The 13,812-nt window shown below is 33.1% G+C and overlaps 1 protein-coding gene across 1 annotated transcript; it reads left to right on the plus strand.

Moving 5' to 3' along the window:
• Positions 1–671: 671 nt before the first annotated feature.
• LOC132030875 (oligouridylate-binding protein 1) lies at positions 672–10,754 on the plus strand. Its single transcript, XM_059420641.1, has 12 exons — positions 672–1,002; positions 4,266–4,327; positions 4,568–4,670; positions 6,572–6,648; positions 6,727–6,788; positions 6,879–6,966; positions 7,075–7,150; positions 7,298–7,328; positions 8,344–8,463; positions 8,816–8,901; positions 9,404–9,577; positions 10,289–10,754. The coding sequence occupies exons 1-12, from the start codon at positions 913–915 to the stop codon at positions 10,538–10,540; spliced, it is 1,221 nt and encodes a 406-aa protein (XP_059276624.1). The 5' UTR covers positions 672–912; the 3' UTR covers positions 10,541–10,754.
• The last annotated feature ends 3,058 nt before the right edge of the window (positions 10,755–13,812 follow it).

Here is a 13,812-nt window from a genome sequence, read left to right on the forward strand (position 1 = left end):
CTTACTCTCAATTTATGTGATATAGTTTAACTAAACACAGAGTTTAAGAAAAAAGAAATACTTTTGACACTTATATGGTCTAAAACAATCCATATATATTTGTGCATGATCGTAAACGCAATTTTGTAAGATTGCTCTTCACGGTGGTCTTTAATTTTTACCCTTAAAATAGTGATCTTTAAATTTTATCCTTCTAACATAATTTATAGCACGAGTAGAATTTCCTTCAGACATTTGCAAAATTTTGTGCGAATTATATTATTATATTCTGCCTTGAAGTAGAATTTTGCAAAGTCTGTCTTGCAAAATCCTACCTTATGATTTTTTTTTAACTAAGCTAGAATTCGAACCCACAATCTCGGAGTGTTAGACGAGGGGTAAAACTTAAAGATCACCAATTTGAAGGGCAAAAATTAAAGCCCACCCCAAATGAAGGCCAATCTGCGCAAAAAAAATTATAAATCATTACATCAAGGATAAAACGAAAAGTTTTAAGTAAAATTATTTTTAAATATAAAAATATATCATTATTTTGGAAACAGACTCAAAATAAAAGTGTAACAACACATATGAAGTACTAAATAAAGGGAAGCAGACTGTTACTTTTAACTTTTTCCCATTATTAGTACTACTATTCTATAAAAAGACCTAACCTCAAAACCAGGTGGGGTTACCTAACACCATATCTCTTTCCATCAATCTTTCAGTTTTGCAGCACTTCTCCCTCTTCTTTGAGGGTTTCTTTTCTTTTCTTTTTTTATTTTCCTTTTTTCTTTTTTTTTTCTTTTCACTTTTCTTGATTTTTTCCTCTTCTTTCAATCAAAACCCTAATTACCCCTTCAAATTTCCTTATCTTTTTTTTTTTTTTTTAAATTTAAATTTCCTATCTTTGCATTTGTTATTATTTAGAAAATGATGCAACAGCAAAGATTGAAACAACAACAACAACAAGCATTGATGCAACAATCACTTTATCATCCTGGTCTTTTAGCACCCCCTCAGGTATAAATTCCATTTTTGCCCTTACAAAAGTTTTAATTTTTAATTTACAATTTCATGTTTTGGTTTTTACCTACTTTTGTTCTTGAATATCAGTTGAGCTATACTAGCAGTTTACTTTCATTCCTTTTTTTTAATTTTTTTTTAGGTTTATGATTCTGTGTCCTATTTATTTGCTTATTATTTTGGGTGATTATTTCTCTTTGTTTATTCTCTCAAAGATTTAATTTTTCCATGTTTTCCCTTTGAAAAGTTTCAATTTTTATTTTGAATTTCATGTTTTGGTGTTACCTTTTTGAGTTCTTGAATATCAATAAGCTACCAGTATTGTATTTTCATTTATGGTTTTTTTTTTTTTTTTTAAATCATAATTTTGGTTTCTGGATTGTTGTTTGTTTCAACATTGATTTTGTGATTCTGGGTCCTATTTTTTAGCACCCCCTAAGGTAATTTTCCATGTTTGCCCTTACAAAAGTTTCAATTTTTATATTTTAATTTAATGTTTTGGTTACCTATTTTGAGTTCTTGATATCAATAAGCTACTAGGTACTAGCATTTGTATGTTTATTTTTGGGTTGTTGTTTGTTTCAACATTGAGTTTGTAATTTCTCTCAAAGATTAAATTTTTCCATATTTGCCCTTTCAAAAGTTTCAATTTTTATTTTTGAATTTCATGTTTTGGTGTTACCTATTTGAGTTCTTGAATATCAATAAGCTACTAGTATTGTATTTTCATTTATGTGTTGTTGTTTGTTTCAACATTTAGTTTGTATTTTCCATGTTTGCCCTTTCAAAAGTTTCAATTTTTATTTTCAATTTCTTGTTTTGGTTACCTATTTGACTTCTTCAATATCATTAAGCTACTAGTATTGTATTTTCATTTATGTGTTGTTGTTTGTTTCAACATTTAGTTTGTATTTTCCATGTTTGACCTTTCAAAAGTTTCAATTTTTATTTTCAATTTCTTGTTTTGGTTACCTATTTGAGTTCTTGAATATTAATAAGCTACTAGTATACTATTTCATTTATGTGTTTTTTTTTTTTTTTCAGTATTGTTTGTGAGTTTGGGTTTTATTTGTTTTTTTGTTGTATTTTGTTGTTTGTTTCAACATTGAGTTTGTAATTTCTCTCAAAGATTGAATTATTCCATGTTTGCCCTTTGAAAAGTTTCAATTTTTATTTTCAATTTCGGGTTTTGGTTTACCTATTTGAGTTCTTAATATCCAGTTAGTTTAATAGTCTGAATAATAATGAAGCTATTAGCGACAATCATTTTATTTTCATTTGTGGGTTGTTGGTTTTTTCAATATTGAGTTTGTGATTCTGGTCCTACTTCTTTGTTTCTATGGTAATTTATCTCAAAGATTGGATTTTTCCTATTATTCAAGGAAGTATTTGTCATCTTTATGTTTTGACCTCTTAACATGTATAAGATTTTACACGTCCAGTGAAGCTACAAGCATTGTGTTTATTTCCTACTATTTTTTTCCCCTTCGAATTTCATGTTTTGGTTTGCGTGCTTGAGTTCTTAATCTGTAATGGGTTTACAAGTCTGAATATTAATGAAGCTATTAGCTACTAGCATTTTACTTTCATTTCTGGGTCGTCGTAAGTTTAAATATTGGGTTTGTGGTTCTGAGTGCTATTTGTTTTTTTATCTTTGTATTTTGGTTTCTGGGTTGCTGTTTGTTTCAACATTGAGTTTGTGATTCTGTGTCTTATTTCTTTGTTCTATAGTAACTTCTCTCAAAGATTGGATTTTTCCTGCAATTCAAGGAAGTATTTGTCATCTTTGGTTTTGACCTCTTAATACGTATCCAGTCGCACGCGTCCAATGGAGCTACAAGCATTGTGTTTGCATTTCTGGGTTATAATTTACTTGAACATTAAGTTTTTTAAACTAAAGGAATTTAACTTTTATGCTGGGTTAACAAGTCTGTAGAAGCTACAAATATTGTGCTTTTCATTTCAGAATTATAGTTTGTTTGAGTATTTAGTTGAATCAAGGCCATATCTGTTAGGATTTCTTTTGTTTCATATTTTCGTTACATATTTGACCTCTCAATATGTACTGGGTTTGTTAATTGGACTATCAAAGGAGCTACTAGCATTGTGTTTCATTTCTGGATTGGGTATGTTTGAATTTTATGTTTTTTGGTGTTGGTCACATTTTTTTTTTATTTTTTTTTGGGTTACTTATTTGACTTCTTAATATGTACAGTTTAGTAGCTACAAGCATTGTACTTTCACTTGGATTGTGCTGTGTTTAGTTTTATATTCCGTGTCATATTTGCTTGCATTTTTATTTAATATTTTGGTTACCCATGGGACTTCTTGATGTCTACTGTGTCTAAAAGTCCAAATATGAAGAAAGCTACTAGCATTGTGTTTCCATTTCTGGGTTGTAGTTTGTTTGGTTTTTTTCCTTTTTCTTACAACCGTGGTGTCCGGGCCAGATTGTGAGCCTTATATTTTTCACTTTATATCATATTTCTGTTACCCATTTCTCTTCTTAGTATGTAGTGGATTTACAAGTCTGAATATCAAAGAAGCTACAAGCATGTGAATATCAAAGAAGCTACAAGCATTCTATTTTCACTTCTGACTTCTTCAGTAGTAGTATGTTTGAATGTTGAAAGTTCTGAGTCTAGGTCCTAAATTTTAATGCTTGGGTAAATATTTGGTTTTGAAGAGAAATATGGCATATAGGAGAAAATTTCTGAGTTTATCTTATTCCTTAAAGTTTGTAAATAATTAGAGCAAGTGAAAAGGGGCTGGCCATATAGTGTTCTGTGAAAGATCAATGCTTTGTAGGACTTCACGCAAATTCTGTTCATTTTAAAGGATTTAATAGCATGCAGGAACATTACTGAGTTCTACGCCTTTTGGTTATATTAGTGTATATTTTGTGTATACGGGTTAGGAAAAGTAAACAGTGAATCAGGCTAATTATTTGTGTAAAGACTCCTTTATGATTTTCCTTAAATAAGTTATAAAAAGCAATTTTTTGAAATCCTTGGGGTGGGGCATAGCAACTAACCGGCTCACTCATCTGTCCCTTTCTCTTCCTTCCCCCTTCTTTTCCCCCTCCAAATTTTTATGTAACTCGTATATGCGAGACTGTTTTGTATTTTCACAATGCATAGTCATTCTTTTATTGTCACCCAAATTACTGTTCTGAGATTCTTAGTCCACGATAACTGGGGACTGAGTGTTAGCGTTGAATTCCTTTTCATTTTCACTGGCGTATTGTTATTTATTTACAGATAGAGCCCATCTTGAGTGGAAATCTGCCTCCTGGATTTGATTCAAGTACTTGCAGGAGTGTGTGAGTAACTTACACACAATTTGTATCTGATAATTTGTTTCATGTTCTCAATCCTGTTTACTTTTCTTTTGCTATTGTTGATTGGTGCAAGCACTCACTTACAAGTTAATAATTGCTCTTTTATCTATTTCTTCTATGAATTTTATTTCCCAAGCAAGCTGTTCTGTATACTTAAAAAAGAGGAATAATATGTTATGGAATTCCCTTAACCTCTTTTGCTTTCGACATGATCGAATACAGGTATGTCGGAAACATCCACTCACAAGTCACAGAACCACTTCTTCAAGAGGTTTTCTCAAGCACCGGTCCCCTTGAGGGATGCAAACTCATAAGAAAAGATAAGGTATGGTCTTATTTTACTTAGACAAGCCATGAGAATCAATTTAAAAATCTCACCTAATTACAATAGTACAAATGATTAAGGTCTTTACTTCATTAAACATGTTAAGGTCTTTTTATTTGGCATGTGTTGTTGTTTTATGTATTTGTGCATTGGAGCAAGTCAAATTGTGATGGGAGTTCAAAATTCATGAATCAGTCTTGAGCTCTTGTAGATAAATATATTTCCAATTTGAATCTATTGTCGTTTTTTCTTTTAGTAAGTTATTCATAATGATGTTGTTGGTCTTATTCCTTGATTTTATGTTTCTGAGGGAAATTGTCTGGCAAGAAAAAAGCGGGTTGGGCAAGGATGGGCTGAACAAATCAAAGCTGACCTAGGTCTACTTAGTAGCAGTCTTGTATTTCTTAGTGTCGAATCTAGTTCAGAAATTGTATATCTGTCTTTCTCCGGAATTTCCTATTAATAAATTAGATTTTTGTAAGATGGCATTACTTTTGAGTACATTTATTTTATTACTCCCTCCGTCCCAATTTATGTGACACTCTCTCCTTTCTAGTCAAAAGAATGACACCTTTCTATATTTGTATATCAATTTGACTCTGAAATGTCCAATTTATCCTTAATGAAATGATTTATAGCCACACAAAGATCTCTGACTTATTTTAGACCACAAGTTTTAAAAGTCTTCTTTGCTTTTATTTTTTTTTTAAAACACTGTGCGAGTTAAACACCATCAAATAAATTGGGACGGAGGGAGTATAAGTTTGCAACACTAAGAAGCTATTTGTTTAGTTGTATAAGCTGTGCTAAAGGTCACTGCAGTCTACAAGTTACTGGAGATTTTGGAGTTACTAATAGTTAAACATTTGGAGTGTTTTTCTGATGTTATATACACACACACACACACACGCACACACACATACATACATACTCCCTCTGTCCCAATTTATGTGGCACCATTTCCTTTTTAGTCTGTCTCAAAAAGAATGTCACCTTTCTATAATTAGAAACAATTTAACTTTAAAATTTCCCTTTTACCCTTAATGAAATGATTTATAGCCACACAATTGTCTATGGTGTGTTTAGACCACACATTTCAAAAGTCAACCTTTCTTTTTTAAACTTTGTGCCAAGTCAAATGGTGCCACATAAATTGGGACCGAGGGAGTACTATTCTTTGCATTAACAGTGATCATATCATATTTCCAACTTGTTAATCTTGACAAGTGAGCTATAGCCTAATGATAAGGACCCTCCGCCGCTAACCATAAAGTTGGAGGTTCGAGTCTCCTCGGGAGCACAATGGGGAAAGACAACTATTTGACTTGGGGTATATCACATTTACTATAAATCCAATTTTTAGTCGTATATTACTAATCCACATGTATTTTATTGCAATTCAGACAACCCCATAATATAGATCAGTAGTTCATGTGAAGTCTGAAAATGGTTTGAGATTCTCCCTTTGGTTGTTGTTAGGAGTGGCAAACGGGCGGGTCGAAAACTGGTTAAATGAAAACGGATAAAATATCCGACCCGCCTATATTTAACACGAATAAAAAATGGGTTAACCTACGGATAATATGGCTATCTATATTATCCACGGTTCAGGAATAGATAGATGAGAACACAAGCTCAAAGCCAAAATAAGCTTGGACTCCCAAAAAACAACTCATGAAAAATGACGAGCAGACAAATGGGTATTGATAATATGGATATCCATGTTATCCATTTTTTTTTAGTGGACAACATCGATGATTCATATTTTGATCCATTTTTAAAAAGTCAGTTATCCATCGGATTGGATGGTTACTTGTTTCTTTTAACCATTTTGCCTGCCCTAGTTGTTATGATGACTAGTTAGTAAAAGAGTGATATATGGTGATCCTCTTTCAATGCAGTCATCCTATGGTTTTGTGGATTACTTTGATCGCCGGTCAGCTGCGCTTGCTATCGTGACACTTAATGGGAGGCACTTGTAAGAGCTTAAACAAAAAAAGTTACTTCATAGTTCAATAGTTTGCTGCATGGTTTTGGCCTAACTTGTAAATCACAGGTTTGGGCAGCCTATAAAAGTTAACTGGGCGTATGCCAGTGCTCAAAGAGAGGACACATCAAGTATATATCTTACACATCTCCTTTTTCGATCCTCTTGTTATTTTTTACATTATCTTTTTAAGAACTAAAACTGTTTCTTCTCACTTACAGATCATTTTAACATATTTGTGGGTGATCTTAGTCCGGAGGTTACAGATGCCACATTGTTTGCATGCTTTTCTGTATACCCTGGCTGCTCGTACGTTCCACTCTTTGTTTATTTTGTACTATACACGTTCTCCTGGCATTCGTATTCAGAAAAAATGGCTGGGTATACTCAATGCTACATTAATGTTTTCTCTTGCAGAGATGCAAGAGTGATGTGGGATCAGAAAACAGGCCGTTCAAGGGGGTTTGGGTTTGTTTCCTTTCGTAACCAGCAGGTATTAACCTGGCTAAATGCAATCTTCTGATGCTTTGCTTCTTATGGTTGTATCTTTAGCCCTGCAGAAAGAAAATCCGTCCATAAAAAGCATTTGTTTTGTATCTTTTTAATAGTGCTGTGTACTTGTTTGGTATGTTTTGTGCAGGAAGCGCAAAGTGCAATAAACGATATGAATGGTAAGTTCAAATATTTGGTATACTACTATACATTCTTGTTTCTCCATTATATTTGTATACCCTTAAAACAATCTCATCAAATTAAGGCCATGGTGTTTGTAGAGAAACTTTTTACCATCCATCTACTATTGGAAAAAATGTGGTTCCTTATGTTGGTTCGATGGTAGCCCTAGATGTGTAACCATGATGATGAGTGAACGTGTTAAAAGGGACAGGGTAGACTTAAAATCATTTGGGTGGAAGTTGTCTTGAAGGAACTAAAAGGATCTATATATATGAGATACCTATTAGTTGAGAATATGTTCTATTCATGTTAGTGCTTTTACTTTATGTGCATTGCTTTTCTAGGAGTATTTAGCCCTTCAGAGATTTTATGTTGTAAACATAAAGAACTTCTAGTACTTATTATTATTATTAATTTTATTTTTATAATATTGACATGTTAGTGAAGATTCATATAGCCGACCCCAACTTATAGGGACCGAGGCATAGTAGTAGTTGTTGCTGGTTTGATAGTAGACACGCTTCTCTTGATTTTTGCTGTGGGCCCTTACTTTATCTGTGCACTTTATTATTACATGTTGGTCTTTAATTTTCAGAAGAAATAAGTCGTCATACCTTTCTGCCAGCGTCCATTCCAATCTAGTCCCAGTTAGATTCTCTTTTGATAATCTGAATTTCTACCGCATTTGTGTTCATGAACTGGAAGGTATGATGGGTGTAGGCATGCAAAAAAAACAAAAAATAAATAAATCAAAGATGATGGACGAAAACAATTCAATCTAATTCGTAACAATTAAGGAATACAAAGATTGGCACTATCTTTCCTTTTAGGAATTACTTTCATATGGCTAATAAGTTAGCTTCTTTGTTTCATCAATTTAGAAGAGTGAATTCTATTGAAGGCACCCTGGTTTTCTTTCTTACCTAATTGGAAATTTAGTGAATTTTGTCTAAGGCGTCCCTGGTTTTCCTTTCTTGCCTAATTTGAAAATTCGCTGATTGAAAACAAAAGGGAAGTGGCTTGGAAGCAGACAAATCCGCTGCAACTGGGCAGCAAAAGGTGCTGGAGCCAATGATGATATGCAGAGTTCAGATGCCAAAAGTGTTGTTGAGTTGACAGCTGCAACATCAGGTTGGTTTTGTTGTATGCTTATTGGCCATTCCTTCTGTTTGTATTCTTGGCATACTATTTCAACTTCTGATGGCTGAGAGTCTAATACTCGTATATATTTTAAACATCTGTATTTTTAAGTGCTTTCTATTTTTCAATTAGCTTCAGTGTTCGTTTATGATCTTTGAATATAGACCAGAGCACGTGCATATACTATGGAATTCCGTGCTATATACATAAACTAAAATAAAGTTGTGAACTATAAATATGACATGAAAGTGCGTAGTAGTGCTTGGCGGTTGCCCTACCCTTGTTTATTATGGGAACTTGTATTACGAAGAATCTTCTTTTCATTTATTTTTTCATTATGTAGATGATGGTCAAGAGAAGGCCAACGAAGACGCTCCGGAAAATAATCCCCAGTATACAACTGTTTATGTTGGCAACCTTGCTCAGGAAGTAAGTATCTTTTGAACCCTTTTAAGCTCCATTTTTATGAATTTATTATAAGTTGTAGGGATTATTCACCACTCTCTTTCCGGCCTTGTTTTCAAAGTTTAGCATCTCTGTAGGATGAGCATCAAGATGCATAAAGGATTACATAGAGCTGATGTGATTAAAATTTTATACTCCCTCCGTCCAGATTTATGAGACGATGTTTGGCTGGGCACATAGTTTAAGAGGAAAAGAAAGACTTGGGAAACTTGTGGTCTAAATCATTTCATTAAGCGTAAAAAATGGGAAGTTCGAAGTTAAATTGTTACGAAATATGGTAAGATGTTTGGGACCATCCGAAAAGGATGATGGGATGGAGGGAGAGTGACTATATCAGAAGTGGAAATAATGTTTGGAAGCTTCATAAATTGGGACGGAGGGAGTATCACTTTTAAGCTTATTTGGTAGGAATTTATTTGCAATTATTTAGAATATCTATTTGTTCCAACTTCCAGTTGTGTTTCAGGTCACTTCAGTTGACCTCCATCGTCATTTTCACACTCTTGGGGCTGGTGTTATTGAAGATGTCCGTATTCAACGAGACAAAGGTTTTGGTTTTGTAAGATACAGCAGTCATGCTGAAGCAGCTCGAGCTATTCAGTTGGGAAATGCCCGAATCCTTTTTGGTAAACCTGTTAAGGTACTGTGTGACGCCACGATATGAAAATTTTGGCAGTATAGGTATCCCTAGCGTTTTCTACTTCCCCCCCCCCCCCCCCCCCCACACACACACACACACACACACACACACACAGAAAAAGTGATTAAAAGTATGATTTGAGTTGGCAGAAAATCTGAGAATATTAGTGAACTTGGCTGTGACGTCTATGACATTTTCATAGTCGAAAGGGAAGCGTAAGTTTCTCTAACCAAAAGAAAACAGTCGAGTATTGCGTCATAATCTATCCCTTGTTTATTGAGGGATTTTCAGAACCCAATATAGATGAAATTTAGTTTGTGTACAGTATGGAGGAATGTTTCGGTTGGTCAAAACTTATGTAAAATATTTTCTGTAAGAAAACAAGTTCTTTAAAATGAGAAAAATGACTTCAAGTTTCACAAGTGGCATTCCTTGTTGATTGTGTCCTCCCCACTCTCCTACACACCTCATCTTCAACCCACCCTCGTAGCCTCCATCGCTCTACCCATACCCCTACCCCTACCCCACCTCCCATAGTATACGTCTAACAAATGTTTTTAGGATAATGTTTTTTGCTTATGTACCAGCAAGAAAATAAGCAGGGAACCCGCTTATTTTCGTGAAAAAACATTTTCTTTCATATCGAACACCCTTAAATCAAAGTAAAACTGATTCTGAATTATAATGGCAATTTTCTGTTTCCGTCTGCAGTGCTCGTGGGGAAGCAAGCCTACTCCACCAGGAAGCAGCTCAAACCCTCTACCACCTCCTGCTATCGGACAAGTCCCCGGTTTTTCAGCAATGGATCTCGCAGCATACGAGAGGCAGATTGCTTTGGCTAAGATGGCTAGTGCACAGGCTCTCATGCATCCTCAGGGCCAGCGAATTGGCGCTCCTAGTCAGGCTATGTATGATGGTGGCTATGGAAGCATTGCTTCAGCGCAACCACCAATGTACTACTAGTTGAGATTCAATAAAAGCAACTTTGTAAACACCACCTGTTGTTGCTACTTCACTGCTATTTTAATTTATAGGATCCGTTTGTTTTCCTATTTATTGTTAGTTTTTCAGCTTCCTTTTATAACCACCTTCAGCATGTATGGATATGTAGTTCGTATTCTGTTTGAGAATGAAGGTTATTTTTAGCTAATACTATGTCAGTTCATTGGATGAGCAATTATTTCCTCTTATCTATTTTTTGATTTATTTATTGTTGTCTGTTCAAAGGGGACCTAGATATAGGACCCTTTTCATCCTTTGTTTCCCAACTATTTTGTAAAATCAGAATCAGTTTATTCAAGACAATAAATGTACAGTAGCAACTATCAAATAGAATGAACATTTCTTTTGGCACATTATTAGCTAGTACTCCCTCTGTCCAATTTATGCGATACATTTTTTTTTTTTAATTTGTTTAAAAAAGAATGATACATTTTTCTTTTTAATTTGTTCCAAAAAGGATAATACATTTTATTTTTTGGCAACAATTTAATTTTAAGTTTATTTTTTTATACTTAATGAGATATCTATAATCACACAAAAGATCTTGGCTTATTTTAGATCACAAAATTCAAAAGTTTTTATTTTTTATTTTTTAAACTCTGTGTTTAATTAAATTATATCACATTAATTGAGATGGATAGCGTAATAAACTTCATAGCTCATAGTACTAGCTAGTAGCTACCAGCAGCGCATTAACAGGGGAGTAGCATCTCTCTTTCTTTAAGCTATAAGCTAAAAACTAATGGCTAGTTTGTCTCTTTCTCTCTTTGTTTTGGGAATTTTAAGGTGCATGAGTCCGGAACCAAAATGCCCCCAAAAAAATTACTTTGAACAAAAATATTCAAAAAAAAAAATGTTACAAAACTATCTTTTTTAAAGCATTCATAAGCCATTAACGCTTTAGCGCAATATTTTTTTTATAGAAGGCGTTAAAAAAATAATAATTCTATGACGCGGTAAAATGTAAACGTTATAAAAAAAAAAAAAAAAAAAAAAAAACAAAAAAAAATTGGCCAACTTTATTTTTTGCAACACTTAGTTTTTTTTCCATACTTTGAAATTAGTCGTGTCTACTTCAAAACGTCAATATTTTATATAGAACTTGATATTTTTTTCTCGCGTACAATAATGTAGGCTCAATACATCAAAGATACGTAAACGTTCGAATCGTTTTTAGGGGTTGAAAAGGTGTCAAGAAGTTTTGTTTGTAAACTTTAGGTTTGTTGTTCTCTATACATAGACGTTCATTTTGTTTGAAGACTTGTTGTCATTAGCTTAAGGTTTTTTATTTTTAGGGTTTAGATTTATTGAAAATAAAGCCGTTGCCAAAAGGTTTTTTAGCGCTTTATATCTTTTTTTGTTTGTTTGATAAGTGTGTTTTTTCATACTTTGACCAACGATAGTAAGACTAGCTATTTTATATAGTATTAATCAAGGATATGTATAGATAGTCATTTTAGGGGTTGAAAAAGGTGCCAAGTAAGTTTTCAAAAAATTGAAAGCAAGTCTCTTTATCCCGGATTTTTACGTTGAAATCTATTACGTATCATCATCTTATAAGTAAATAAAACGAAAATTTTAGGCCAATTTGGGAAAATTAAAAAATGGGATACAAGGTGTTTTTTTAAAAAATCGCTCGACCAAACCGCCTTGTCCCCGCATGATCTCGAAAAAATACGCAAGTTCAAAAAAAAAAAAAAAACACGTAGTTTTGTAACATTTTTTTTGTTGGAATATTTAAGGATTTTTTGGGGGCATTTTGGTTCCGGACTCAAGGTGCATTTGGGTTAAAAAGTGAAATAATCTTTCAGGGAGTCAATAAGCATGTATATAACAAAAGAAAGAACCAAAAATAAAATAAAATGTGCATAGTCAGAATTTATGAATAATTTGTTTCTAAGTAACGACTCAATTTGTACTATTTATTGGTGTATTACACTTATAACAAGGCTATCCAGCAAAGTTCATAGTGATCCACCAGGATATTTTGTACTAATTCCTGGTTATCCGACATGATTGTGACAAGACAAGTCTTCTGATAAACTATCAAGATTGAGCTCCAACTTCTTAGGCGAAGCTATATTCACACAACTTTTTAAAATGGAATCAAAAGTTAAATAGCGCCAAGCGCGAAATAATCCTATATGTAAATCTTCCCATTTTACTACTCCGTTTGTGTTGTTTTGTATTTGAGTTAACACGCAGTAATACATTATTCATGTCACGCTGACTATAAAAACATGTGATTAAACGTGAAACATGAATATAACAATTAAGGAGTTCCCATACATATATATGGTGTCAATTTTTCAGAACTATCCAAAAAAGAAAAAGTGATTAAAACAACAATATAAGCTAAAAACTAGAAAAAAACAGTTTCGTTCTCATGACTTGCAAAAAGGAGATGGTATCAACGGTTCAATTTAATTCTTTACATTTCTTTTATTCATAGACTACTGTATAGTATTTATTAGTAGTAAAAGACTTTTAATAAGGTGGGAACAAAACGTGACTATTGTAAAGTCTTTTCTGCTAAGAAATACTAGTTTATTCCATATTTAAATATTACTTTTAAGAAAAGATGCAAGTCCAACCCGACCTAACATTTTTCCTACCCACTTGGCTATCTCTTTCTTGTGACCACGTTTATATTATTGTTAGTTTTATTATTCGTTATCCGGTGTTTATTGATCTGATTAATTTAGATTCGCGCTGAGGGTCCTATTAAACGAGAAGTATTTGTTCAAAGATCTTTTTATTCTTAAAGCTCGAATTCGGAATTGTTAGTTTAGGAGAAGGATCTCATCTGTTCCACCGTTTTTGATTTATTCATTTTTTTCCTTTTAATTTATCTCTCATTTTCACCATTTTTTCAAACCTTTGTCCGTGTTTTATTTTTCAAAACCGCGTGGTGGATAATGACGGTGGATTTTAATCTTGTTTTATCCTTTTTGGCTTTCTATTCTTTTCTTTGGGAGGGGGGCAATAATAATGGACCTTCCAATTATAAAAAAGAAATTTTCAGGTTGGAGATCTTTTTATTTTTCTTATTTTTTAGTGTTTTTTGGGAGGGCGTGGGGTGGGGGAATTGTTGGTTTGTGAATAAGTGATGTTAAGAAGATGTAGGGAAGGATTTGGTCAAATTTGAATCAAATTTGAGGGGAGATATGTCTTAGGTGTATAAATTACAAATGTTCTTTAGTTATATAGTCTTTTTAATAAAAAAACAATAA

Source organism: Lycium ferocissimum, chromosome 9, assembly GCF_029784015.1.
Source record: "Lycium ferocissimum isolate CSIRO_LF1 chromosome 9, AGI_CSIRO_Lferr_CH_V1, whole genome shotgun sequence".
In the NCBI taxonomy this organism is placed as follows: Eukaryota; Viridiplantae; Streptophyta; class Magnoliopsida; order Solanales; family Solanaceae; genus Lycium; species Lycium ferocissimum.

Excerpts from the sequence above, each read along its gene's own strand:
- LOC132030875 (XM_059420641.1), top strand. The coding sequence starts at position 913 with ATGATGCAACAGCAAAGATTGAAACAACAACAACAACAAGCATTGATG. Across the intron at positions 1,003-4,265 it reads GTCTTTTAGCACCCCCTCAG|ATAGAGCCCATCTTGAGTGG; the intron begins GTATAAATTCCA and ends ATTTATTTACAG. Across the intron at positions 6,967-7,074 it reads TCTGTATACCCTGGCTGCTC|AGATGCAAGAGTGATGTGGG; the intron begins GTACGTTCCACT and ends TTTCTCTTGCAG.